A 27,297-nucleotide genomic window follows, 5' to 3' on the forward strand; every position below is an offset into this window, starting at 1 on the left:
TTTTTGTTAGATTAGAATTATTTGCTCTCAGATGTTTTTTTTTTTTTTTTTAATTATAGGTATGTACCTTTATTAATATCCTAAAATTAAATCATAAATAATTTTTTTTATTGACGATTCCCTTTATCCCTGAACCACTCCCTAAAACATGTAGCTTGGAGTAGTTGCTTGTTCAAATAAGATGTGGATTCACTTCCGCGCATGTATCACAGTATTAAAATCATTAGAACCGCTCATTCTAACAACAGATCAAACTACGTCTCATTGTTAAACAATCCCTCTTATTTATTGGAATTGTGTATTAGGTATTATTTATTATTAATATGAAAGGGGATATAAAATAAACGTGAATATTGGTCAGTTCGTTCATCCAGAAGGAGGGGAAGGGATCGAGTAAATGGGATGTATCGTTATTTTAGCCAGCTACGAGTATTACTTTATTAAAGAACATAATAATTAGGTGTAAGATCCAAGTAATAAATCCCTATGCAGATTTACTAAAATGCGGCAGTGAAGGCCTACACCCAAATAAAGCTCAATTATGTAAATAAACAAACACATGACTCGCATTTCGTCACATATCAGAGACACGGGGATAGATATTTAGCTGTGATCTAAAGGGATAAGACAATGGCAGATAAATTGGTATACATACCCAATAATGATACACAAAATTCATCATTCTATAGAGAGCAATTAGTGGTTTAAACGCTTGAACAATGACATCAAGCAATTATCGTCAATCGTCTTATCCCCTAAGATCCCTAATTTTAATCTAAAAATCCCTATTATTATATCATAATATGTGTGCTACTAAGAAAGCATACCTCATCAACTTGGCGCAGATACTGAACAAGGACAAGAGCTTGTTGAAGGCGCATACCCTTCTCAGCCAGCTTGCTCAGCAGCAACTCCCAGAGGCGGTGCAGCTCGTCCAGCCGCTCGCGGATTTCCACCTTGCGAAAGTGGTCGTGGTTGATCATTTCAATTCCTATAAAAAATAACTGATTATTACTTAGCTGTTAAGCTAAAAGTAGGTATAGATTTTAAACAGCAACAATAAGTTTTTCCCCTTTTACATGTTACGTAGATCCTATTTCACTCTATTCTTTATCCTAAGTCAAAAATGTGTTAAAAGACCTAACCTAACCAGGAATATGGAAAAGCCAACAAGCCAAATAAATTTAAAATAATATTTGGGGGGGGGGGGGGGAGGGAAGCAGATAAAAAGGTAGTAAATTCTACTAAGTGTTGCCCCCCCCTCCCAACGACAGCTGAAAATCACGTATAGGTTTCGTGATGTGTACAATGTTAGTAAATCACATGAAACGATACCTGTATTATCAAGGACGACAATAGCGTTACTGTGCGCAGCAACTTCGGCTTCAAAAGCCTGGTGCTTCTGGATCTTGGCTTGCAGATTTGTAGGATCTTTGTAGCTTTCATCGCTGGCAGCCTAAAAAAGTCATATTGGTCATAATGGTCATGGGTCATCTTAAACGGTCAGGCAATCAAGACAACAGAATCTTAGTAATATTTTTCAACGATTAATTTTTGATGCATTTTTAATTATTTGATGCACAATTACTCAATATTTGCATAACATTGAAATGAGTAATGCATAGAAAACAAGAATGAGAGCATTCAAATAACAATAAAAATAAATTCACTAAATTTTTATTATAATATAGTGATTTATTGACAATACCTGCAGCTTCTCATTGATCCATGATTCCAATTCATCGGCATCCCTCCTGAAGTACTGGTACCTCCTGCTGTCCTCAAGCTTCTCCCTGCGGAGTCGGGCAGCCGCTTTAAATTCATGGAACCTAAAAAGTTTTAAATTGTTGAAATATCTTATTATTGGTGCTGAGTTGCTTTTATTAAGATGGCTTGAAATAGGGGACACCTGCCTTGCGAAGCCCATGGTTAGGCAGGCAATAATGGCAAACTATGGTTAGATTATGAATGCGAGTCTGACATGTTTCAATTTATAACATAAGGATGTTTTATTTAACTATAGATATGTATCAACATCAAACACATATCAATAAATTATGTATTAACATCAAACACATATCAATAAATAAGTTGTGTCTCATACGCTAAGTTTTAGCATGAGCTAAAATTAATTTTTTTCATTTTTAAGTTGCCTTGCTTCATTATATCAGATATCTAAATTATGTTAAATATTTAACAACTATCCCAATCTATTTTTTCATATCATTTTACTTTAAAACTAGCTTGGTATTTTCCTTGGTAACTAGTATTCTTATCTATCTAGGTAGCTAATATAAACTACATACCTAGTTAAAACTTGTTCTCTTCGCTCCTGAATATCCTCCGCAGTCTCAAGGATTTTTATCTAAAATTTTTATATATTTTGTATCAGTTTACATAAGAACGCGCGAAGCGTTCAAATTTTTTTTTTTTATACAAAAAAAAGCAAATAATTGTAATTGTAAATACCTACTAAATAACTTAATACCAAAAAGTTGTAATTTAAAAAGCCATTCAAAAGTGTCAGATTCCCTCCCTCCCTTATTCTGTAAAAAAATACTCTACCTCCTTGACAGGAATTGGTTGCTCCATTTTTAATGGATTTTATTTCATACGTTCAAATCCTTTTCCTTAATCTGAAAACAAAATATTATTTTTAATTTGTGTTTCATCATACATCAGATCGAGTAGATTATGTTAAATCATTTTTAGAAGATAAGGTGCTATGTAATTCGAAATATCAAATAGTACATCTGTGAGTAAGAAATGGAATTTCTCAGCTGCTATTAGAGATAGACAAATGATTTATGTGTGGATATTTTAAGAACGAGCATAAAATTTAATTGGTCCGTTCCGTTGGTCTGTCAGTCATGCTACACAACTAAATTCGAATAAAGGGGGGGGGGGGGGGGGGTTTAATGCAACCATCTCGTAATCAATGTATAAATGGCACTTAGAATTCGAATTTTGATCTAAAATTCTGCATGAGTAATCCTTGGTAGGTCTATTTTCCCTAAATCGAACAAAAAGTTGGAAAAATAACGGCTAACAGCTGGCGGCTCAGCAGTTTAGCCATTTTTTGGGCTATTTTCAAAGCAAATCATCACGAAACCTATCTCCACATAATACTTTTTTCTGCTTTAAAATGTTTTCAAACGGTTCTAGCCAGTAGTTGCTGGTACTAGAAATCTGAAAATGTTGATTTTGTATCATTTCACATGATTTAAAGCAAAAATATGTTTCAAAAAGTTGATTCCTACGTAATTTATGACAGATTTGCCCTAAAAATAGCCAAAAAACGGCTAAACGGCTGAGCCGTTAGCCGTTAATTTTTCAACTTTTTTGTTCGATTTAGGGAAAATAGACCTACCAAGGATTACTCATGCAGAATTTTAGATCAAAATTCGAATTCTAAGTGCCATTTATACATTGATTACGAGATGGTTGCATTAAAAACCCCCCCCCTTTATGTTAGATTTATGACATTTAATGTATGCTCTTTAATTTACTTTGTACTTTTGTCCATTCATGATTTTTGTGCTTTGCATTTTGTGGAGTTTGTCTTTCTAATACATATATAAAAATTTCATTTTATATCATCAAACTCTTTATAGTAAAAATAAAATATATTAACAAAAGAAAGAAACAATAAAGAAATAAATTCAGATATCGACAAAAATCAAATATAATATCATTTTCTTTTCACTCAGTTAAATTTAAAAAATATAGAAGCAAATAAAACTAACGGATTTTGCTTGCAAATTGCCGATAATTTAAATTTTCGCTATATAAAACTGTATGAATTGTAACCTAACATTGACATTCAATGAAAAAAAATATATAATTTCTTTAAAAATCACTAATATAGAATTTATTATAACATGAAAAACTGTAAAAAAAAGGCACAAAATGAACAAAAATAAAGCAGCTAGGACTAGGAACTTGGAAGGAAGGAAGAAATTAAGGCAGCCCTAACTAATATACACACACACCCTTGTATTTTACAATACAACTAAAAATTAAAAATAGCCAAAATTGAATATCTAATTATCAAGGACGTCCAATTGGGGGGGGGGGGGGGTTAAGGAGTGATCAAACATTTTAATTTTAACCTTTTATGCCCCCTTAAAATAAAAAAGCTTGGACGTCCTTGTCTATATCATAAAAAGACAACTCCATTAATTTTCGATTTTTAACTTTTAACCTCCCTCGAATAAAAAAGCTTGGACGTCCATCTAATAATATTAGTCTTAAGTAAAAAAAAACAATAAATCGATCTACAACCCTTACGTTCCCCTAACTGAACTTATGAAAATTTGAAGTTTATGGGGGATTGAAGTCACCAAAGGCCACGATGTAGGCTAAAACCAGGTCAGTAAAAAGGGTTTCCTAAAAATTATAACTTTTCGGACAAAAGTTTAACGAGATTGCATAAAATTTCTTAATTTTGCTGTTTAAAAATTTTGACTGTATTAGACAAAACACTTCGGCCTTTCTACCTCTTTCCCACCTTCCCCATAGAAAATTCCCTTTATATAGTCATCGCCTAGAGTACCCTCCCCCTTTTCTACGCTGTTTCATAATATAAACAAACTTTGCTCCCTTTCCAAACTCTCTCTCTCCTCCATTCCAAAATAGAATTTGTGTTATGATAGAAAGATAGTAACAAAGCCCCACCTTTACTACTAGAGACGCCTAGCGGCGGTATAAGGATATTATATTTTCCTATTTTAATGAAACGAATGATGTAGAATAAAATCAAAGCATAATTTCATTAAAATTTATAGACATAAAATGATATGATAAATCTTCTGAAAACAGCCATTTTTGTCACTTAAAAAAGTACAACAGAATCATTTGTTTTCTTTTATTTTCTATTTAAGGACTTTTGTTTAGTCCCTAGCTTCTAGGAAATTTCTTCTTAGCCCTACAAAATTGCTTTAACCTGCCCTAGCATTACAGATACTTTAATATACTATATCCTTTAAAATTGTGGAACAATCGGTCCAGCCGTTTACGAAATCTTTGTGGAAAAACACATACATAACTTAATAATTTAGACCGTACATTATATCTTGCAAAATTTTTAGAAAGGGGAAATGGATTGGAAACACTTAGATCAATAATATTAATTTAATTAAGTAACTTAATTCAATAAATACACTACATGGAATTATCTGTCAATACAAGACAAAATTAAATTATTCTTACCTATGTAACAATTTGTAATCATAATTTAGGAAAATCTGAAAAAAATTATCGCAACAGTTTTAGAAACATTTAATTTTTTATTAATAAATTTTTAATCTAGGGGGGATTTGGGTGTTTGTTTTAGGCAATCTAACAAATAAAGTAATAGTGATGTGCTGTCTTTATGCAAAATGGTAAAATTATTTCGTTGCAAAATAATCTTCATTATGAAACTATGTTTTCTTTCACCTTTTTTTTGCATAAATGAACAATATGGCACAAATAAATTAAATTAACTGAATAAATAAAGCAAAATCACAATATTATCATTAAAAACTATTTGATGGATTATTTTTGGCAAAAAAAATAAGTTTTAAGAGACCCTTTTATGATAAGTTTCTTTAATTTTTATGTGAAAATCTTAATGACAAGTTTACTATTATCCAAATATAATCCAAACAAATACAGATCTAATTAAGTTTTAAAAGAAATGCAAATTTTTAATATTAATTTTTACAATTATTTCATAGATTTCTTTAGGACTAGTCAAATTTTAAAAACTGATTACGGGATTTTTATTTGGTATTTTAAATAACAATTTAAAACATCATAGGTATCTTTTTAACTATTGCACACTCGTGTTAGGTCTTGTTTTTAATTACATGTATTTTTTTATATAAATATATCAATGGATGAAAAGAAATTAGGAGTTAGGAAAAAAAAAACATTTTATGCTAACATATTTTGGATAGGTATAAAGGCTAAGGAAGGAAATCAACAATTAAACATTCAAAATTACACAAATTAGCTAAAATATCTATGTATAGAGTATTTTACATAAAAACTACTGCACATAAAACAGATTCAACAAATATAAGGTTATTTGTGATAATTGTGACTAAATCTTCGAGTTTGGTGTTTTAATTAGGTTTGTTAATATTTTATTGTCTTTTTTGGTGTTTACTTTCTTTGTCTCAAGCTGTTGTTGGAAGAAATGTTGTTTCCAGCATACCTGAAAAGTTTAATTTTATTCAAATTGATCATTAATAGCAAATACGTCCTTATAATAAAAAATATTTTTGCTGCTGGGAAAAAAAGAATTTTGTGCGAAATATATACACCCCTGCAACCAACCCTCAAACAACTTACCCAGATAGAGGGGAGACAATGGACTGTTTATTAAACTAGTCCATAAAGTGTTATAATAAAGTTTTCTTATTCGTTGCTTAACAACTTTAGGGACTTTTACTGAATTTTGATTGGTTGGTTCATAAAGGTGCGTGCTCAAACGTTTAAACCAATAATTTTAATCTACAAAAGGGGTAATTTTGTGTGTCATGACACATTGGGGAATGGAATGTACATCAATTTATTGGCCATTGTCTTATCCCTTTAGATCCCTGCAACTTACCCATCTTCATCTATTTCTTCTTTATCCTCCTCTTGTTTCCTCCTTCTCTCACAGAAGAAAATAACCAGACACAGAATAACAACCTAGAAAATCACAGAAGAAAATAACCAGACACAGAATAACAACCTAGAAAATCACAGAAGAAAATAACCTGACACAGAATAACAACCTAGAAAATCACAGAAGAAAATAACCAGACACAGGATAACAACGTAGAAAATCACAGAAGAAAATAACCAGACACAGAATAACAACCTAGAAAAGCCGTAATATAACTCAACACAAAGTTTATAAAAAAACATTCAATCATTCATGGGCTTGGAAAATTTTGATATTCTCTTATTGAAACTTGATTGGTTAATAGTATAAAACTCGTATTGTCTCTTTTGTATCCATAACTTCGGATAAAGAAGGGGTAACTTTATTGATCATAATTAGGGATGTTAATCAATTTATGTTCTTTGTCCTAAAATCCTTAAGATCCCTGGTTTGCCCCAAATCTAAATATCAGCAGTGTGAAGTATACCATATATTAAACCACAATATTGAATAGAACTCAAGAATGGGGCCTAAGAAGAATTTAAACTAACATCTAACACATAATTGATAAACTAATACCTAAGCTTTTAAAAAAAAGTTTTAATCCAAAGGTTGTGAATTTTAAGCAATAATAATTCTATGTCACTTGGCTTGATTTCAAAAATGTACAAAACCGCTCCTTCCCCAACCAGAGACGACCAATTTGAATTTGATGTAGGGTAGAAGAAGGGATTTTTTTTTGGGGGGGGGGAGAGCGTAACACCTCTTTACCCCCACCCTAGGACGTATTTGGCATATGCCCCCAACCCCAATTTGTAAAGGGTATTTTTCAAAACGTTGAGAGGGGTAAAATGAGGGGTTTTAAAGTTGGAGGGGGATGAACACCCCTCTACCCCCACCCTAGGACGTCTGTGCACTCAACCCCATTTTTTTCAATTATTTACCTCAGCCACGATACCCAGGAAGGGCCAGATGGCCGCCAGGGGATCTTTTATTCTGAGCAGAGTATACACTTCCTCGCAGTTGGGAGACTCCTCACAATCCATGTCAAGATCATTCTAAAATTTTTAAAAGTTGTCATATCTTGCCAATCATAAAAAAATACTGAATAAAGAGAAATATACATAGATCCCATAAAACAAGGAGTTTGGTACATTTAGAAAAAAAACAGTCATTAGAAAATACTTTGAAACAAATATCTGATTCCAATTTGATAATAATGCAATTAAACGTTATTTGTTATAGATTCTTACCATTTATCGTGTGAAACCAGAAAAATGATACTTCCTAATACCGGTTTATGGGAAGCTTATATTTTTTTCCTTTCTAGGTTGTTTCTAAAATGTTTTACACACATTATCTCTTAATTTGTAACTTTATTCTAGGAAACTAGTATTAAACGCAAAAGTAAGTTTAAGAGCAGATGTTAAGTTGTCTTAAAAAAGAAAAGAATGAGATACATAATTGAAAATTAAGAAACCTTTGACAATATATATTTTAATGCCTTTTGTAGCTTATGGCCGACAAACTGACGGACCAAGTCCTCTTTGATAAGGAGTATCTTCATAGCATTACGAACGAACGGACAGAAAAAAAGTGAACTAAAAAAAGCTTCTTACCTCACTTTCTCTAGCAATAGCTCTGCATACATAAACAGCTCTGTCTTCCATCTGTTTATTAACAATACTTATATTCTTGTATTTCATAAAACACCTAGGTGACAAGTTTTTACTTATCAGGTGGGAGGGGGGGGGGGGGGTCAACCCTCCTTACCACCAAAAAAAAAATCACCCCCCATCTTTTTACTTTTTCTTTTTGTTGTTGTATTGGCTGCTCATAGTCCATTTTCGTGTCCAGGGTCGTCATCAGTAGGTGGGGGAGGGGAGGCTTATGGGGGGGGCTCTGGAGGGGGGCGTTGAAGAGGAGGGAGGCTGGTGAAACTTGGGTGTGATGATAGGAAGGCAGCTACAAGGGCGGGATTATGCCAGAGGTCAATGGGATTAAGGTTGGTGGGGTTATTAGGGCAGGAAAAGAGGTGTTGGACAGTTTCAGGGGTGGGATTGTTGGGGCAGGATGGGCAGTTGGGTGAAAGAGAAGCGTTGATGGAATGTAGGTAACTTTGGAGCTTAGGACTATAATTGGATCTCAATTGGGAGAGGATGGTTCTGTAGTGCCTGTTCAGTCGCGTCTCTCTTTTGGACTGTGGAGTCCAGAGAATACGGCCACCCTGCTCCTCCATGAATTCCTTTTTGTGGCAAGTGCTTCAGCTTCTCCCCATGTTAATTTCAAATTAAAGAGGTCCTTTTCAGTGCTCCGCCTCCAGGTCATTTTTGGTTGTCCCCGTTTACGTTTACCAGTGGTGGGGTTCCATTTTAAGCACTTTTTTGGAAACCTATTTTGTTCCATTCTGAGCACATGTCCTAGCCATCTTAGTCTTTTAAATTTCACTTCTGCTTCAATACTATTGCACTTGGTCTTAGCATACAGCTCAATGTTTGATATTTTGTTTGGCCAGAATATTTTGCAAATTCTTCTTAGGCAGCTATTGTGAAATGCATTAAGTTGATTTGTTTCAGTTTTCACAGTTCTCCAGCATTCAGCTCCATAAAGAAGAACTGATTTTACATTACTGTTGTAAAGTCTGATTTTTGTTTTCAGAGCAAGTTTCTTTGAATTCCAAACGTTGTGTAGACTGTTGAAAGCAACCCTAGCCTTATCAATCCTGGTTTTAATATCAGCTTTTGAGCCATTTTCACTGCTGATAACACTCCCCAAATAGGTGAATTTGTTGCTTTGTTTCAATTGTTCACCATTTATTGTTATAGTTTGATCAGGGTTTGTAGGTATATTCATAATTTCAGTCTTCTTGACATTAACAAAGAGCCCGACTTGTCCTGCGTATTTGACTAGTCTATCTGTCTTAGCTTGTAGATGTTTAATTGTTTCTGAAATCAGTGCCAGATCATCAGCAAAGTCCAGATCTTCTAGGTGTCCTAGTATGCCCAGCTGGAGACCACGTTTTTTGTCCTCTGTGGTTTTCTTCATCACCCAGTCAATGACCAATATAAATAGAATAGGTGATAAAATGCATCCCTGTCTAACTCCAGTGCTTATTTTAAAGAAATCAGATGTCTTATTGTTTCCAACTGAAACACAGGCTTGGAAGTTGTCATAAAATTTAGTTATCATAATTATCATCTTTTCAGGTATACCATAACTTCTTAGTATTTTCCAGAGTGTTTGTCTGTGTATGGAGTCAAAGGCCTTAGAGAAATCAACAAAATTTACATGGAGTGGCTTGTTAAATTCAACACATTGTTCAATAACTGTCCTAAGGGTGAAAATTTGGTCAACACAGCCTCTTCCAGCACGGAACCCAGCTTGTTCTTCTCTTAGTTTATTGTCAATTTTCTCATCAATTCTGTTTAAAATAACTTTACATAGGACCTTGCTTGGGATAGAAAGCAGCATAATTCCTCTCCAATTATCACAATTGTTCAAATCTCCCTTCTTAGGTAGTTTTATGATTATACCTTTAGACCAGTCAGTTGGTATCTTTTCTTGTCTCCAAATTTTATCAAAGAGATCAGTCAGAGTCCTAGCAGAAAGATCTATGTCTGCCTTAAGCATTTCAGCAGTTATCAAGTCAGGTCCAGGTGCTTTGTCGTTCTTTAGACTATGTATAGCAGCTTTAACTTCTTGAATAGTTGGTGGTCTTGTGTCTATGTCTATTTCATGTCCTGGTTCTGGTTCAGCAGTAATTTCAGGTTCAGGTCTGTTCAACACTTCTTCAAAATGCGATTTCCACCTTTCAGCAACTTCTTTTTCTGTAGTAAGTAATTTACCATCTTTAGCCTTGATAGTTTCACCACTCTTTTTGTTATATTTGCCACTTAATTGCTTGGTTATGTTGTATACTGTTTTCATGTTACCGAAGTCAGCTGCTCTCTGGGCCTTTTCAGCCAGATTGTCAATGTAATCTCTCTTGTCTTTCCTTGTGCGCTTTTTGACTTCTTTGTCTTTAGCAGTATATTCAGCTCTTAAATTGCCCATGTCAGCCAAATGTTGAGCATTATGAATTTTGTTTTTAAGATTCTTTCTCTCTTCTATTTTGTTCCATGTTTCTTCAGAGATCCAGTCCTTTTTCTCTGGTTTCTTGTGTCCTAGGATTTCCTTAGCAGTAGATTGAAAGTTTTCTTTAATTGAAGTCCAAGTGATCTCAGTCTCGTCATTTAGGTCCTCTAAGACTTGAAATCTATTTCTGAGTTTTAAGACAAATTCATTCTTTATCACTGGGTCCTTTAATCTTGAAGAATCATATTGTCTGCCAATCTCACTCTTTTTATCATGGCCAGTACGCTTCAGCTTTAATTTAATCTTACTGACAACTAGTTCATGGTCACTGAATATGTCGGCTCCTCTATAGCTCCTACAGTCTTGCATTGATTTGACCCATTTTCTATTGATCATAATATGGTCAATCATGTTTCTTGTTTGTCCATCAGGTGTTGTCCAGGTATATTTGTGAATGTTTTTGTGTTGGAATAATGTACCTCCTACGACCATATCATTATTTAAACAGAATTCAAGTAAAAGTTCTCCATTTTCATTTCTTGTACCTATGCCAAAGTGTCCCATTGCATTTTCCACTCCAGTCCTGTCAGTTCCTACTTTTGCATTCATATCTCCAAGAACTAGACACATGTCATGTTTGGGTACTGAGTTTCTGATTGATTGCAGTTGATCATAAAACTCTTGTTTTACTTCTTCACTTTTGTCATTTGTTGGGGCATAGCATTGGATAAGGGTCAACTTGCAGTGCCTTGATTGGAATCTAGCCTTAATTATTCTGTCTGATATAGGTTTCCAGTCTATTAGTGAATTGACATGTCGTTTTTGGATAATTATAGCAACCCCATACATATGTTGACTTTCATGACCAGAATAAAGTATTAGGTGGCCATCTTTGGTTGTGGTTTGTCCTTGTCCTGTCCATCTACATTCTGCAATTCCAAGTATTCCGATATTGTAACTTGTCATTTCTTTAACTACTTGGGCTGTTTTAGTTGACTCATACATTGTTCTAACATTCCAGGTTCCTATCTTACAGCTTTGCTTAGAACTTATTGGTCCTGTCATCAAGTTGATAGCTTCCTTTCGGGTTTCACCATCATCTTTCATATTCTCAGTAAACTGAGCATCAGTTCCAACAGTTCTTGTTTCATGCACACCTCTGGCTGTGTTAAAGCCATAAGTGTTTGAGGTTTTGTGGGTGGTTTCTGTAACTGTGATGATTTTTACAGGTAGGATAGTTAGTCCTACGCAAACCTTTTATATCCCTGGAAGGAAGGGTGACTGGTAAGGGGAGGGACGTCAATATCCCCCAGTACTTCAAGAAGTACCTCCTGCCCTCACTACCTCTGTAGTGCCTAGGAAGTTGGATCTCAGAGGGGTTGATGTTGGGAGGGGCGTGGTTAAGGACAGGATTAGGGGGATAGGAATTGATTGCTTGGGTAACTGCAGAGGTGTGGAGTCGGGAGATGGTGGATTTGTAATTTGCAGGGGGGAGAGTGTTCTCAGGGGTGAGAAAAGGTTGGAGGGTCGGGAGGAACATGGATTGGAGGGTGGATTTCTTGGATCTAGGACCAGGAGGGGTTGTGACATTGGGGAAGGATGGGTGGGAAGGGCGGAGGGAGGAGGCCAGGTACTGGGAGCATAAAAGGGAAAGGTGGTTCCGTACTGGTAGGATTTTAGTTTCTTGGTGGAGGTGGCTAATGGGGGATTTTTTGGTGGAACCAGTACAGATGCGGAGGGCTTGGTTTTGGAGGACTTGGAGTTTATCAATGTTGTTTTTGGAGGTGTTAGGAAACCAGACAGGACAGGCATAGGTGGTGATGGGGCGGAGGAGGGTGTTGTAGGTGGTGAGGAGGGTCTCCTTCTGGTGGCCCCATTTGGTGCCAGCCAGACATTTAAGGATTCTGAGGCGGGAGGAAATTTTTGAGGAAATGGTGGAGACATGGGAACTGAAATTGAAGAAGGTGTCAAAGGTAACTCCAAGGATTTTAGGGGTTTTCTCAAGGGGGAGTGTGGAGCCGTTAATTTGGACTTGAGGATGGAGGTTGGATTGGTGTTTACGGTCAGGAGTGAAAAGGGTGACAGTGGATTTGTTGGGGGCGATGGAGAGGCCATTGGTGGAGGCCCAGTCAGCAATTAAGGAGAGGTGGGAGTTGATGGATTCAACTGACTGGGGGATGTCAGGAGATGAGTGGAAGGAGTTGAGGTCGTCGGCATAGGAGGAGGTGGTGGCGGGGGGGGTTGTGGGGGGCATCTGCTATGTAGAAGTTGAAAAGGACGGGGGAAATAACAGAGCCTTGGGGGACACCAGTGTGGACAATTCTGGGGGAGGAGTTGGTGTTTTGGTAGGAGCAGAAGGCCATCCTGCCACGCAGGTAGCAGGATAGCCATCTGATGATGTTTGGATGGAGGTTTGAGGAGGAGATTTTTTGGAGAAGGAGGTGGATTGGGATGCAATCAAAGGCTTTGGAAAGGTCAATGGATGCTACGGTTGTGCGGCTGGGGGGGAGGTTTTGGTTGAAACCGTTAGCAATGGAGGTGGAAAGATTAAGGAGTGAGGATGTGGTGGAGTGGAGGGGTTTGAAGCCGTGTTGAGAGGGGTGGGTGGAGAGGGATTGTTTAAGGTATGGGAGAAGGAGGCGTTCAAGGACTTTAGCTGCAGGACAGAGGAGGGAGATTGGGCGGTAGGAGGTGGAAAGGTCAGGGGGTTTACCAGGTTTGAGGAGGGCAATAATTTTGGAGAGCTTCCAAATGGCAGGGATATTAGCAGCGGAAATGGAGAGGTTGAAGAGTTTGGTAAGGTAGGAGATGCCATTTGGACCAAGGTGTTTGAGGTGGAGGATGTTGAGGTGATCAGGACCAAGTGCAGATGAGTTTGAGGAATTTTTAATGGCTTCGAGGACGAGGGCAGGGGTGAAAGGTTGGAAATCTCTGTTGAGGCGGTGGCGGTGTCTAATTTTGCGGATAATTTTTCTGGAGAAAGGGTTGGAGGTGTGGCGGGAGACAGAGGTGAATTGTTTGGTAAAGGATTCAGCAATGTGGGTATGGGAGGTGTGAACTTTGTTGTTGAAGGAAATGGGTTGGTTGGAGGGAGGGGAATTATTTTTGCCAGAAAGGGATTTGAGGAGGGACCAGAATTTGGAAGGGTTGGTTCTATGGTCGGATTTGGAAAGGGTTTCTTGCCATTTTTTGTTGGAGTGTTGGTTAACTATTGAGGAAATTTGTTCATTGAGGATTTGGATTTGAGGATCATGGGGGTTAATTTCTCTTAAGGAGTCTCTTTGCTGGATAAGGGGCTTAGCAGACTGGGGGAGGGAGGGATTGGAGTTTTTGATGAAGCCAGCGGGGACTGTGTGTTTGGAGGCAGTTTTGAGGATTTGGCGGAAAGTGGCTTCACCTTGGGAGCAGGAGGAAGGATCAGGAAGATCTTCAAAGAGGTTTCAGTTTCAAGGGTGAAGGTGTCCCAGTCTGCTTTACGGAAATTGTGGAAGGTTTTGACAGGACGGAGGTTTCTGTTGATTTCAGGGAGGGAGAGGAGGATGGGGAGGTGGTCAGAGCGGAGGGTGGTGAGGGTGTGCCAGGAGAAGTCAAGTGCAAGGTGGGCAGAGCATAGGGAAAGGTCAGGGGAGGTAGGTTGGCCGTTGGGGGGGAGGTAGGTTGGCCGTTGGGGGGGAGGCGGGTGGGGGAGTCCTCGTTGAGGAGGCAGAGGCTGCTCTCATTGAGAGCTTCCAGCAGAGCCTCCCCACGATTCATGGCAGATTGGTCAAGGGTTATGGAGTTCCAGGCAGGGTTGTGGGCATTGAAATCACCGACTAGGATAAGGTCATTTGGGTTGTCAAAGAGGAGGTTAAAGTCAGGGGTGTATTGGGGGGGACAGGAGGAATGTGGAGGAAGGTAAAGGTTGATGATTTGTGTAGGAGAGCCATTGCGGGAAATTTGGATACCATCAATCTCTAGGGGGCCATTGGAAAGGTGATTGAGGTCAAGGTGGGTGAAGGGGATGTCATCGGCAATGAGGAAGGCTATTCCTCCACCAGGTCGGTCTTGACGATCCTTCCTGAGAAAGTTATAGCCAGGGAGGGGTTTGGGATTGGATTTGCTGGAGAGTTTAGTTTCTTGGAGGCGGGTGATAGGGATGTTATGGGTAGAAATAAGGTTGTGGAGTTCATCTTGGGTGGTAAGGAGGCCATTACAATTGAATTGAAGGACAAAAGGTTTACCAGGAGGTTTTCGGGGGGCAGGGGTGGGTGGAGGAGGGGGCGGGGGTGAAGGAGGAGCTGAAGGGGAAGGTGGGGGAGACGGGGAGCTATTTTCTTTTTCAATCGATAATAAAAAATTGGGTTTTAAAATTGAACTCCCCACTCCTAAATTGCCCTTGCGGCTTATAGGGGGCGTAGCCGCTAGTATGGATATTAGGGCTAGTGCCTGCGCTCTGTATTCAAAGGGGCTAGAAAAATTGCCTAAAACAATCACCTTCGTGAAGTTTGCCTACAATAGAGGCCAATCATTTCAGTAGTTAACAAGATCTTAAGCTTTGGACAAAAAACCTTTCATCTTTATATAATAGAATTGATCATAATTCTGGAGGCAACACATTGTAAATATAAGTATTGTGGGTCCCTGTGCATTATCAATCTTGAGTTCACTGGTGTATCCCGTGTTCTCCTTGGTTGTTACAACGCTCACACGCTCCAGGAAAGGGGCGGGGGCAGGGGCTACCTCAGTTTCTAAAAGTTAAATATAAATTAACTATATGGATTTTCTCGCATACATGTGGTGGATTAGATCTGATTCTCATCCATACAAAAAAAATTATGTCTAGCATCGTATTATATCCAGTTTTCTACGAATATAAAAATGTACAATCATAAGAATAAAACAAGTTTTTTTAGCCCGCGCCTTTGGCATCTCGGGGCTAAAAAATCTGGTTTTAATCATATATTTGTACATTTAATATCCGCGAAAAGCTGTTTATAATACGATGCGAGAAATAACTATTATCATTTCTTCATTACATTACTTCTGAAAGCTTATCGGTTCCAATGTTCAATCTTATGCTACCTATATGAAATAGGCTACTGATATATTTGTGAAGATTTATCAGAAACCACTCTTTAACTACTTTGTATGTCTTTATGTTTGGTTTAATTTGAAGTTTCAATAATTGTTTGGGATAGATAAGGGAAAAAAAACTAGCTATAAACAATCCCAAGCCCTGTGTTAATCTTTCGTAAACTGGTAAACTCAATCAGTTCAATAGTTACCGAAATGGATCTAAAGAACAAGAAATCTTACTACTTTATATCAAAGAAAGGATATCTACCCGCTTCTTATTGATGTTGTCATTCTTGTTATTTACCTTTAATCTCCGACAGTTGGGGGGGTTCACTGTCATTATTGCAGTTGAATTCTCCTCCGTTGCTACCACAGATTTGGGTCAGCTCGGAGTCGGGCTCGCTACCCTCGGGACGGCTGTACCAACGGAATATGACGTCATGGTGGCCCTAAATTATATGGTTAGTGTAGAAAAGCAGCGATCAAAATAATTGACAAAAATATCTCTTTTTTTATATATATAGAAAAACTGATATGCATCCAACTCAGGAATAGGTACAAGTCCAACAACTGAATTAATTCGAAAAAAAATATATATATGGTTATTTCAGCTGTTTTTTTTTTGTGGGTTATCGCAGAAAATACTACTGTAGCCCCCCAAAACAGCTGAAATAAATTTTTGTTGTTGTTGAATTAATTCAGTTGTTGGTTACAGATGCATCTTATTACCAATAAGTGGATAAAAATATTAAGCCTTTTCTTAAAAAAAAAGTCAATTTTTTTTAATTGTGACCAGGAGCAAGAATTACCTAATGTTCTGAAAAACAAATAGCTGAAAAGAGAGGAATATGTTTTTGAAGAGAAATCAAGCTTAATGCCTTTCGGTTACCATTACAATTTTTGTGGGTTGTTTGTTTTTTAGAATATTTTTTCATCCCTATTACATATTAAAACTTACAACTCTTTAAGGGATGCAATATGATAATTTTGTGAAATGATGATTTTAAGCTTTACTAATAGGTAATATTTCCTTTCATTTTATTTAAAGTATTTAAAGGACGCCTGCAAGAAATACCATGCTTTAACTGCTGAAAGACTGCCACAAGTAGACCCAATACCCCAAATTTAAAGCCTTCAGGTTCAACAACAAAAAAGTTCTAGCCATTTCAAAATAGCATTTTATGTACAATGAATTTTTTGAAAGATTTCCAATGCTCATAAAAGAAAAAACAATATTAAATTATGTCGCCTAGACAAAAAATTATAACCTTATCTTTGTCAGAAACTTAGATTGCCGGAAACTGATTACATTTTTACAATAAAAACACCACATTTCATAGTCAAAATCTATCAAAAAAATTCGATTTAAATTGCATTTTAAATGAAAATCATAGCGGAAACAAAGGGGGAAACTAATACAAGCTAAGCTGTAATTGGTTGTTAAGCTGATTCAGACTTCTGATTGGCTACAGTACACTTGGTACAACGCAAGTTAAACTTATTTTTTTTAATGATTTTGACTATAAAAATGGGTATTTTTATTGTAAAAATATAATTAGTTACTGGAAACCTAAATTTATGACAAAAATAAGCTTAAAATTTTGTTTTTAGGCCACGTAGTTTAATTTCAAAGTTTTCAACATGAGCATTGCAATTCTTTCAAAATTTTCATTGTACATAAGATGTCATTTTAAAATGCCTAGAACTTTTTTGTTATAGAAGCTGAAGGCTTCAAATTTGGGGTATTTGGTCTACTTGTGGCAGTCTTTCAGCAGTTAAAGCGTGGTATTTCTTGCAGGCTTCCTTTAAGTTTATATTTGTATGAAGCATAGAATTTCGATAACTAATGAACTGAATGAGTTTTTCATTTTAGCTCCCGGGGTGGTATTCTATAAAGAAGTAGGATTTTATGTTTAATATATATCACTAACCATTGGCCCATTAAACCGATTGAACTCTAATTTTATGGAAGCTTCACATATATTTCAGGGTAATTTAAGACTATCAATGCTGTATTACTCCCTCAGAACCTCTTGTTGCTAGGGGCACTGGTACACATATAAATTAACTGGCTAATCCTTATAATAAAGTAACAGGATTTTTGCCTGTATATATGTCTGTCTATCTGTAGGTCTTTACCGAAGGATCTCGCCCACCGCATAACCAATATGGTTCTCTTTTACAGGGTAGCTTCTCATAGGTATTGGGAAATTTTATAACTATTTCGGAGGAGGGTACAACCACCCTCCCAAGAGAAATCGCCATTAGAAAAAATTACAACCCCCCTAAAATTTTTTAAAAAACTAAAATTATAACTGGGGGTCGGGGGGTAGGTTATCGAATTCAACTCCTCCCTCTCCAAGTTCCCGCAGAGACCTTTCACAGCTAGCTTAAGACAGGTACAGGTTTACCTGAGCACGCCAAAGAAACTGACTAGCAGGGGTGTTCTAGGAAGGTATTGTGAGTTCATAACCACTCTTACTTAAATCGTAGCTGTAGCTTCCCTACTATGATTTTTTTCAAAATACATTTTCTTGGCTGCTGGGTTTCAATTTTTCTTTCTACTATAATTATGAAATGAATTGTTTGTTTCAGTGAGCTAGTTTACAAAGTTTAAAGAACAAATCTATCTGTTAACTGGATATTTTAGTCATATAATCCAATCTATCAATGAAAAATAATAAAAAAATTCATATTCTTTTACTAATTATAAATTTTAAAGTAGATACTTTCAAGTTTATATAATCTACATTTAGGCTAATAAACCATCCTTATCTTTAATTTAATTGACGAAAGCAATGATAAAAGCCTGGTGAATCTGTATTGATTGTCCCAGAATATTTCTGAGACAATTCTGAAACACCTAGTCTATTTTTCATTTCTCTACTGCAAATTATATCTTCAAAGATAGATGAGATTATTTTAAACTTATCATCTAAACTATAATATGAAACAAGTAAACTGAAAAAATCCTTACACTAACAGGCAAATATGGCATGGTCTGTGTCCATTGTGACAAAAAAAATAATGAGAGTAGGTGATACTGAAATAGTTTACATGGTATGTCTAATTCTCAAAAAACGCGCGGTGAGAGCTATACTACACAACAAGAACAAACTTCTTAGTAGAAATTATACAATGTATTTTGCTTTATTCAAGCCTTCTCAATTTTAATCATTTGAGAGCTTCTGTATATTTAATGAATGTGAACTATAACATTAACAACCCTGTGTTTCCAACTGGCACATGCAGTACTTGTTAAAATATCTTAAGTACTGCCAAAAAATACTGGTAATTTAACTGAATTATTTGCTAGCCTAATAATAAAGATCTTATTCTGCAAAGAAGTACCTGTTCAGATGATAAAACGGAGCAGAAATGCAATTGTAATATTTGTTTGACTGTAAGATTTCAAAGATAGAAAAATGCAGGTCTGTATAGATCATCTGAATTAGTTTATCAGATTTTTTAAAAAAAGAGACCTTCTTTAATAATTTGTTCAACCAACAAGAAAAAGGTTCTGGTATCAATTATCAATGTAATTTGAGTCAATTATCTGATCTATTGTTAAACATGTACTGATATTACCAGTCAGTAACTCTCAAATGATCAAAATTGAGAAGGCTTGAATAAATCAAAATATAATTTCTACTAAGAGTTTGTTCTTGTTGTGTTATGATTATTTCAGTTTACTTGTTTCAGACATATTATAGTTTAGATGATTAAGTTTAAAATAATCTTATTTATCTTTGACTTCAAAGATATAATTTGCAGTAGAGAAATGAAAAATAGACTAGGTGTTTCAGAATTGTCTCAGAAATATTCTGGGACAATCTGATACAGATTCACCAGGCTTTTATCATTGCTTTCATCAATTAAATTAAAAATAAGGATGGTTTATTAGCCTAAATGTAAATTATATAACCTTGAAAGTATCTACTTTAAAATTTTATAATTAGTAAAAGAATATGAATTCTTTTATCATTTTTCATTGATGGATTGGATTATATGACTGAGATATCCAGTTAACAGATAGATATGCTCTTTAAACTTTGTAAACTAGCTCACTGAAACAAACAATTCATTTCATAATTATAGTAGAAAGAAAAATTGAAACCCAGCAGCCAAGAAAATGTATTTTGAAAAAAATCATAGTAGGGAAGCTACAGCTACGATTTAAGTAAGAGTGGTTATGAACTCACAATACCTTCCTAGAACACCCCTGCTAGTCAGTTTCTTTGGCGTGCTCAGGTAAACCTGTACCTGGCTTAAGCTAGCTGTGCTTTAGGGGCGTAGCCTTTTATTAATTAAGAAACCACTCTAACATTGGGAATTTATCCTAATCTGAAGGTAGTATTTTAATACGTTAAATTTTGAAAAGCCATTTCAAAATAGTTTCAAATGACGATGACACTATGTAAAAAGAATTTAATACTATATTGAACAAATTACAATTTTGTTTAAACATTGCATACATATAAACAATGATGACAAAATCCATAAAAGCAAAGCTCTGAAACGGTAGGACAAACGAACATTAACACTTGTAGAGTGTCAGAACTGAATAATCAGAATATAATGTATATATAAAAGTAAAAAAACAAAGTTGTAAGTAAAGTTGAAAAAACTGCATAAATACAGGATATTGTTTAAGGACGTACTTACATTTCTAGGACTTGATTATAGAGATGCTTTGCTTATAACATTGTACTATGTTTTCCTGGGAATCAGTATTCCAAAAATCAGATCAATCGGATAATTTTATCATATGTAACGATTATCGAGTTGCTACGCTTTCTAAATCGTACCAATCTATTACAGGAATCACCATGAAAAGTTTAGAAGTTTAGAATTCTACCCTCTTTAAATTGACGAAAAGAGCTAACTGTCCGTGACGTACAAACTGACGGACCTACCTTAATTATAGAAAAGCTTTGCTTTAAAATTTTGTTGGTAGGTTGGTAGATAAAAAAAAACATGAGGATGAAAATATATGTCGTAAAAAACTAGGTATAATATTTTAAGAAACTGGATGATATTCATATTTTAATATTCTATGGATGCATTACAACATTTAACTAATACTAGTGCACAGGGATGATATACAACCTTGGAATCTGGTTTCTCTTCCACAGGAACTTGTTTACCAACGGAAGATGACCTCTTCGTATCCCTCTATTAATAATATCATGGGTGTGGGATAGGGAGAGGGGGGGGGGGGGTGAACTCTTTGTACCTTCTGTCAAAAGCTGTAGCTAAGACTTATATTTCTATTATGAAATATTTTATAACTTACTAGAGAGGGAACAGGGAGGCAGAGGACATTGGGCTGTTTCAGAGTTTATTACACTAGTCCCCAAAGGCTCAACATTAACAACTTTTGGAACTTTTATTGAAATTTGTTGGTAGATTAAGTTGAGTGTACAATATGCAAACGTGGTAATTTTTGTATCATCCTCGGGGATGTACATCATTTTATCGGCAATTATCTTATCCCTTTAGATCCCCCTGGAGGGAAAAGGTGACCTCTTTGTATCATTCCACAAAAGCGTAGTTTATACAAAAATACCTAAATGTATCATTCTGTATGAAATATCACAGGTTAAATTGGGAAAACATGGTCTCTGTGTGTCCTCCCATTAATACAAAGCTGGTCAAATCTTCCTTCTCGTATCTATCCTTTTGAAATATTAAGGATTTTGGAAGTAAAAGATGATTTGCTAGCAGCTACTCTATAGATAATAACATACCACTGTTGTGCAGACAATTTCTCCAGGGAGGGTAGCTGACCCCTTGTTCACAAATACAGAGGCAGGCATCTTTTTGATCCTAAACAAAAAAAATAAACTGTAAAAATATTTAGGTAGGTACTTATGTTGCTTATAAGAACAAATCAGTGTTCATTTTTTATATTCATTACCTGAGCTTCAAATCTACTAATTATTTTTCTATGCATATTAAAAAAGACATTAATGCTTATAAGGATTTTTTCATTCTTGTTTTTAGTTTTACAATTAGAAATTGATTAGATCAGAGATGATTACCACTTGGTAAGTCTTGATTATCTAGGTGTCTATTCAACCAAAACATTTCTTAAAACATCATCAAAGACAATGGATACTAATAAATATAAAAGGTCTAGATGATAAATTCCTTTATTGGACTAATAATAAAACAATCTAACCACGAATATTATTCCCAATCGTCTTAGAAGTCATCATTTATAAACTGAAGTAAGATTTGAAATCAATAGAATGCCCATCTAATATGCCTGAATTTACATATTAATAGCCATCGTTATGGACGTACATTCATAACCAAAAAATTTGGAAAAGATTTGCTTTTAACTTTTGTTTTATGCGCCGGTGCTTAGTATCTAAATAAAAAAAATATGGGTGCGGCAAATGAAAGTTCACATATTTAAGATTAATGTTAAAACATTAAGTATGATACCTACAACTTTCTGATTTTTAACCAAGAGTTAACAATAGCTAATAATACAAAATACCTAATTTCGTAAATAAAATGTATCCAAAAGCATTAAGATTATTACATATGATAATGTGTTTTTTCTTTTAAAAAGGTGTCAACGCATTGTTGACAATATCATGAAAAAGATTAGTTATTTCATACAATCAATCATACGTTTAAAAGAGTTTATGATTACATTTTCAAAATTAACAATCCAAAATAATTTTGTTAATCATATTATAAGGGTCGTTATGTCATAAATACCTCTTTATTACTTATAGAGTAGCTGCGTTAAGTCTTAAATATATTCTAACTAAAACCTAGGAAATTTTTGCTAGAAAATCATTCATTAATGACATACTGACGTAGAAGCAATTTTTAGTAGCGAAGCTACTCTATAATTTGAAATGTCCGTCTGTCCGTATGTCTTAGTTTGGGGGAAACGTGATTTTCTCGGCTCCTAAAAAAGATTAAAGGCTGGAATTTTTTGACAACATTCCCATTATTAAGGAGCGCAATTAATTATAAAACATCAATGGCAGTCTGAGCGCTTTTTAGCAGGTTTTAGGCTATTTTTGTATTTTTCACATTTTTCTCCATATCTTTGGAGTTTATGGTCCAATTTCCAAATTTTTTTCAGTTTTAGATATCCAAATTAAATTTCCTGACATTTCAAGAAAACAACTATGACGGTCAGACTGCCTTTGGGCAGGTTTTAGGCTATTTTTGTATTTTTCACATTTTTATCCATACCTTTGGTGTTTATGGACCGATTTCCAGAATTTTTTCAGCTACAGATATCAAAATAAAATTTCCTGTCTTTTCAAGAAAACATTAATGGCGATCAGACTGCCTTTTTGCAGGTTTTTGGCTATTTTTATATTTTTCACATTTTTCCCCATATCTTTGGTGTTTATGGTCCGATTTCAATTTTTTTAGTTAAAAATATCAAAATTAAATTTCCCGTTGTTTTGAGCATCCAGTATGTAATTTACTTTGACCGTCAGTCTGTTAGTCATAGTACTAATATATAAGTATTAAAAAAAATTTTAAAAATGTTGAAAAGGTTTCGTGATTTTTCCCCAATATACATGTTTTTTACAACTAATCTTTAAATTTTTATACATAATTTTTGTGCTTCGCTACTTATGGATGTTGTCATCCTTGTTGTTAATATAAAAACCGTAAATTAGCTGTTCTATCTAAAGAATCATCCAACATTTACTAGTATATTCTAGACAAATCTTTTAAGAATATTTTATCACAGGGTTTGAAACTTGCCCTGGGGTTATTTCCCTTTTTAGAATTTTCTCAAGAAATGCAATCATAATTGGATAGGTGTATTTGTACTTTTCTTAGATAATAGCAGGGAGGACATTCATCTTTATATTATACTTTACAAAAAGTTGTACAAACTCATTCTCTTATTAGTTGGCTAAAAACATTTAGAAACTTGGCCAAATTTTCAGTGTACAAACTTTTTAAACATTCTATTTTTTTCCATACATTTTCTTTAAATTTGCGTTATCATCAATGGGGAGGTAAACAATTTATCGTACATAATATTGTCTTAACCCTTAAGATCCCTGAATAAGTAAAATATTCAGAAACATACTTGATAGGTACAGGCATTCCGCGACTGTAATATTTGACAGAGTGTAAACGCAATAATTTTTAAATTGTTAAAGAATGGGGGAATGTATTGGTCCACAAACAGGCGCAACTTGTTATAGTTCTCTGTTTTAGAAAGCTTTAATTAGAATCATATTTATTTAAAGAGAGAATAGTTTAGCTTGTGCAAAATCTTTAGAATCCTGGGTCTTGGCCACTAGAACTTATAATAAAGTGCTTCTATAAGTGCGGTTTAAGAAAAATTCAAACCCGAAACCCAAAATTAAAAATGATTGAAAGAGGGAATAGGTTTTTATCGCATCGAATTATAAGCAGCTCTCTGCGCAAATAAAAATGTACAATTATAAGATTAAAACCATTTTTTGGGCCGTGCCTTCGGCATCTCGGAGCTAAAAAAACGTTTTATTCGTGGAAAACTGTTGCAACTTACTTGTATCTGACTTCAATGGTGAAGCTTTTAACAATATTATCTTCAGCATCAAAGCATGAATAAACTCCAAGTTGATCCTCACTTAACTTGGTCAAAATGAGAGTGTTGTCGTCAATTTCATTGCCTGTGAATAAATTGTATAGGTAAATTGTGAAATCAATAGTTATTTATCGCATCGTTTTAAAGACAGCGTTTCGCGGATATTAAAATGAAAAAAATAATTAAAACCAGTTTTCTTTGCCCCGAGAGACTAAAGGACATAGCTAACAACAGTGGTATTGATTTTATGATCTTTATTTCAATATTTGTATAAAATTATCTGTACTACGAAGCTATGCAAGTTTTTACAATATAGCTGAGAGCCGGTTCTAATCCAGCGGATATTAATCGGTTTAGAAGCCATACTTTAAATGTGTTCTTAATTCTTTTTATTTCTAACTGTTTTTACTTCATTAATTAGGTATTATTCTAATCTAAGAATTGCTAGCTGACAAAAAAAAAAAAGCATTTGTAAACAAAGAGAATCTGCTTATTTTGAACACAAATTTTTTTGTCTTCTCTTCTATCTTAAAACGATTTCATCATGAAATGCATTAAATTAAGAAGGGTAAAATATATTTTCAAAAAAGTATTAGGTAGGTAAATAAAGTGCATAGTTTTAAAAAGAGGGGAATTTATAAAATCTCGTAGACATCTAAAAGGGCTCTTTACCATTCTAATATATTATATTGAGGAAATCTGTCTGTCTATACTTAGTATATTTTTAACCGCTAGACCAATTTGGTTCTAACCTTTAGGCCAGGTTATCAATTTTGTTGATTTTAATTATAAAGGCCCCTGGACTGAAATATCCACCCCCACCTACCCTTATTTTAAAAAAATTATGTGTGGTGTCAGGTGACCCTTAATTTGATATTTTGATCTCACTTATATTTTAAATTTACCTTCAGCGGGTAGGTCCATATATTCTGTGGCAGATTGATTTGATTTTGTCCTCCAGAATAATTCTCCCTCTCCTTCACATTCCATCTGCACTTTTCCATCCAACTGAAGTAAAATCAAAGTTTTTGAAGAAAGAAAATTTTGCTGCTTTTTAGGATTTGTAGAAAATGTTTCTTAGGGTAAGACAAGATTAGATTTTATTTTAACTTGTGGATTTTTAATTAAATGAAAGAAAGTATCCTAAAGAAATAAAATAAAAAAAGATAAAAATAGCCAAGTATAAACAAAAAATTTCACAATGAGAGACGCACAATTAAACATCCCACTTTCTGCCATAATTTTATTTCAAAGTTTCTATTTGTTTTACTAATGGAGATTTTTTTATATAGAATCAATTATTTAAGACAAAATTCTTCCAAAAAACAGAAAAAATATTAAGAATTTTTTTCAATTACATTACTGAAGCTCGATAAAAAATATATATAGCCATCTTCTATCTTGAATAGTAGCAGAGAAAACAAAATTATTCTATTAGCATTACACACGGACAGACGGACGAATTGATTTAATTATAGATTTAAAACGTACGTGAATTATAGAGTTGCTTCTCTGCTACAAAAACTTATTTTTGATCTCAATGTTTTTTTTTGTAATCTTAAATTAAATTAGTACCTGTGCAAAAATAACTTCATTGTTGTCAGAGGATGCAAGTACGAAACCCAGCAAAAACTGGGAAACGAAAAATATTAACATTTTTATACTTCTACATATAGAAAAAAAATATATTATTGTTTTATAAAAATCACTTTTATATATAATTAATTTAACATAAATAAATTTTTAACACATACAACTTGAAAACCACTATAAAATGAACATAAAAAGTTTGGATACCAATTTTATCCTGTAAATTCAACAATTTTGAAAGTCAGCTGATAATTAATTAACTGAGGTTCATAACATCAATACATTTTCTAGCAGACAAAAACTGGTTATAACAGACATACAAATAAACACACGGCCAATATTTTACAAATATTGCTCAAAGTCAAACAATTTCGTGATTTATAACATTTCTAGCTCTGTAAATTATTGTCTTTAGGTAAATAAAGTGTAAAGAGAGTTTGATTATTGACTATTAAATGATAAAAGTAAGTTTATAAATGATATTCCGTCAAGAATATGTGAAAATTAACTAAAAAAAGTTCGAATCATTTCCTAAAAATCCGCGAAAAAAATTTGAAAAATCCGCTGACATTTTTTTGGAATGATTAAGTATTTATTGATTTTTTAATCAGAAATGTTGAGTCATGTAAGTAATTTTTTTAAAAATCATTAAAAAATACGATGGACCTTTCAAAGTACAGGCTGGCGACATATTTTCTAGATTTTAGCAGCTTTTTCATAGATAAATTAACTTTGAAATACTTTTTTTTTTATAAATCTAGAGATCTTTCCAAATAAATTTTGAAAACGCGAATTTTAAAGAAATAGGTTTATTATTTTTAGGAAAAACTTATTGTTAAAAATAAGTTGTCTATGACACGCCTTCCCCTTTTGGTGAATCTTGATATGGAGTAGAGTAGGCCTAGATGTCGAGTTTCATAGACTTTTTATGTCGAACGACATAGTACTTATTTAACAAAAAAGGAATCAAAATCTTAATTATTTTTTCGATATTTCCGTGTAATTTTCTAAAAAATCATTTGTTAAAATATAATAATTTTGCAATCAAAGAAAAAGCATATAAATATTGTAGTTAAGTAATTTTTTTGCAGTTTTACAATTGCATCTATACTTAAAAATTAAAATTCAGGCTTTTCAGTTATCCAAGATTTCATTGTCCTTATGAAATATTTCTTACCTCCCAAAAGGGATTTTTCATTGTTTGGCGACTTTTAGAAATAGGGTAATCTAGATTTTATGAATGTCTTTGAAATATCAGTTGGCCAAATTTAATTTATACTTTTTCCCCAAATTTTATTTTACAAAAAAAACATTTTCAAACTTCTACAAATTTGTTTATTTGACATTTAAAATGCAATGAAAAGTT

At 34.3% G+C, this 27,297-nt stretch overlaps 2 protein-coding genes across 9 annotated transcripts in view; both read right to left on the bottom strand.

Annotated features, from left to right (window-relative positions):
- Positions 1-5,230, bottom strand: part of alpha-Spec (alpha spectrin) — a 28,508-nt gene extending 23,278 nt beyond the window's left edge. For all 4 annotated transcript variants that reach the window (XR_013883424.1, XR_013883423.1, XR_013883422.1 and 1 more), the window contains exons 1-6: positions 5,212-5,230; positions 2,566-2,636; positions 2,307-2,365; positions 1,709-1,829; positions 1,336-1,456; positions 828-991 (exon numbers count right to left, since the gene is read on the bottom strand). Coding sequence is in view for 1 of the 4 variants with exons in the window: in XM_080175116.1 (XP_080031242.1) it covers positions 828-991; positions 1,336-1,456; positions 1,709-1,829; positions 2,307-2,365; positions 2,566-2,592 (492 nt within the window). In the remaining 3 variants the exon portion in view is untranslated. The remainder of the gene's footprint in view (positions 1-827; positions 992-1,335; positions 1,457-1,708; positions 1,830-2,306; positions 2,366-2,565; positions 2,637-5,211) is intronic.
- A 45-nt stretch (positions 5,231-5,275) lies between these two features.
- On the bottom strand, positions 5,276-26,185 carry LOC145330490 (uncharacterized). 5 transcript variants are annotated; one of them, XR_013883426.1, is made up of 12 exons: positions 25,917-26,185; positions 25,247-25,349; positions 24,303-24,426; positions 21,520-21,598; positions 20,879-20,944; positions 16,074-16,218; positions 15,335-15,441; positions 8,260-8,310; positions 7,585-7,698; positions 6,602-6,684; positions 5,657-6,202; positions 5,276-5,526 (listed from the first exon to the last, which is right to left on the bottom strand). XR_013883426.1 is itself a non-coding variant. In XM_080175117.1 (11 exons), the coding sequence occupies exons 1-11, from the start codon at positions 25,995-25,997 to the stop codon at positions 6,151-6,153; spliced, it is 1,005 nt and encodes a 334-aa protein (XP_080031243.1). In that variant the 5' UTR covers positions 25,998-26,185; the 3' UTR covers positions 5,276-6,150. The 5 variants fall into 5 exon arrangements, 3 of the variants coding, with proteins under 3 accessions (XP_080031243.1, XP_080031245.1, XP_080031244.1); XR_013883425.1 differs by having other exon boundaries at positions 5,651-6,202; XM_080175117.1 differs by having other exon boundaries at positions 5,276-6,202.
- Positions 26,186-27,297: the final 1,112 nt, after the last annotated feature.

Source organism: Acartia tonsa, chromosome 10 (genome assembly GCF_053477335.1).
Source record: "Acartia tonsa isolate MP-2025a chromosome 10, ASM5347733v1, whole genome shotgun sequence".
Lineage (NCBI taxonomy): Eukaryota > Metazoa > Arthropoda > Copepoda > Calanoida > Acartiidae > Acartia > Acartia tonsa.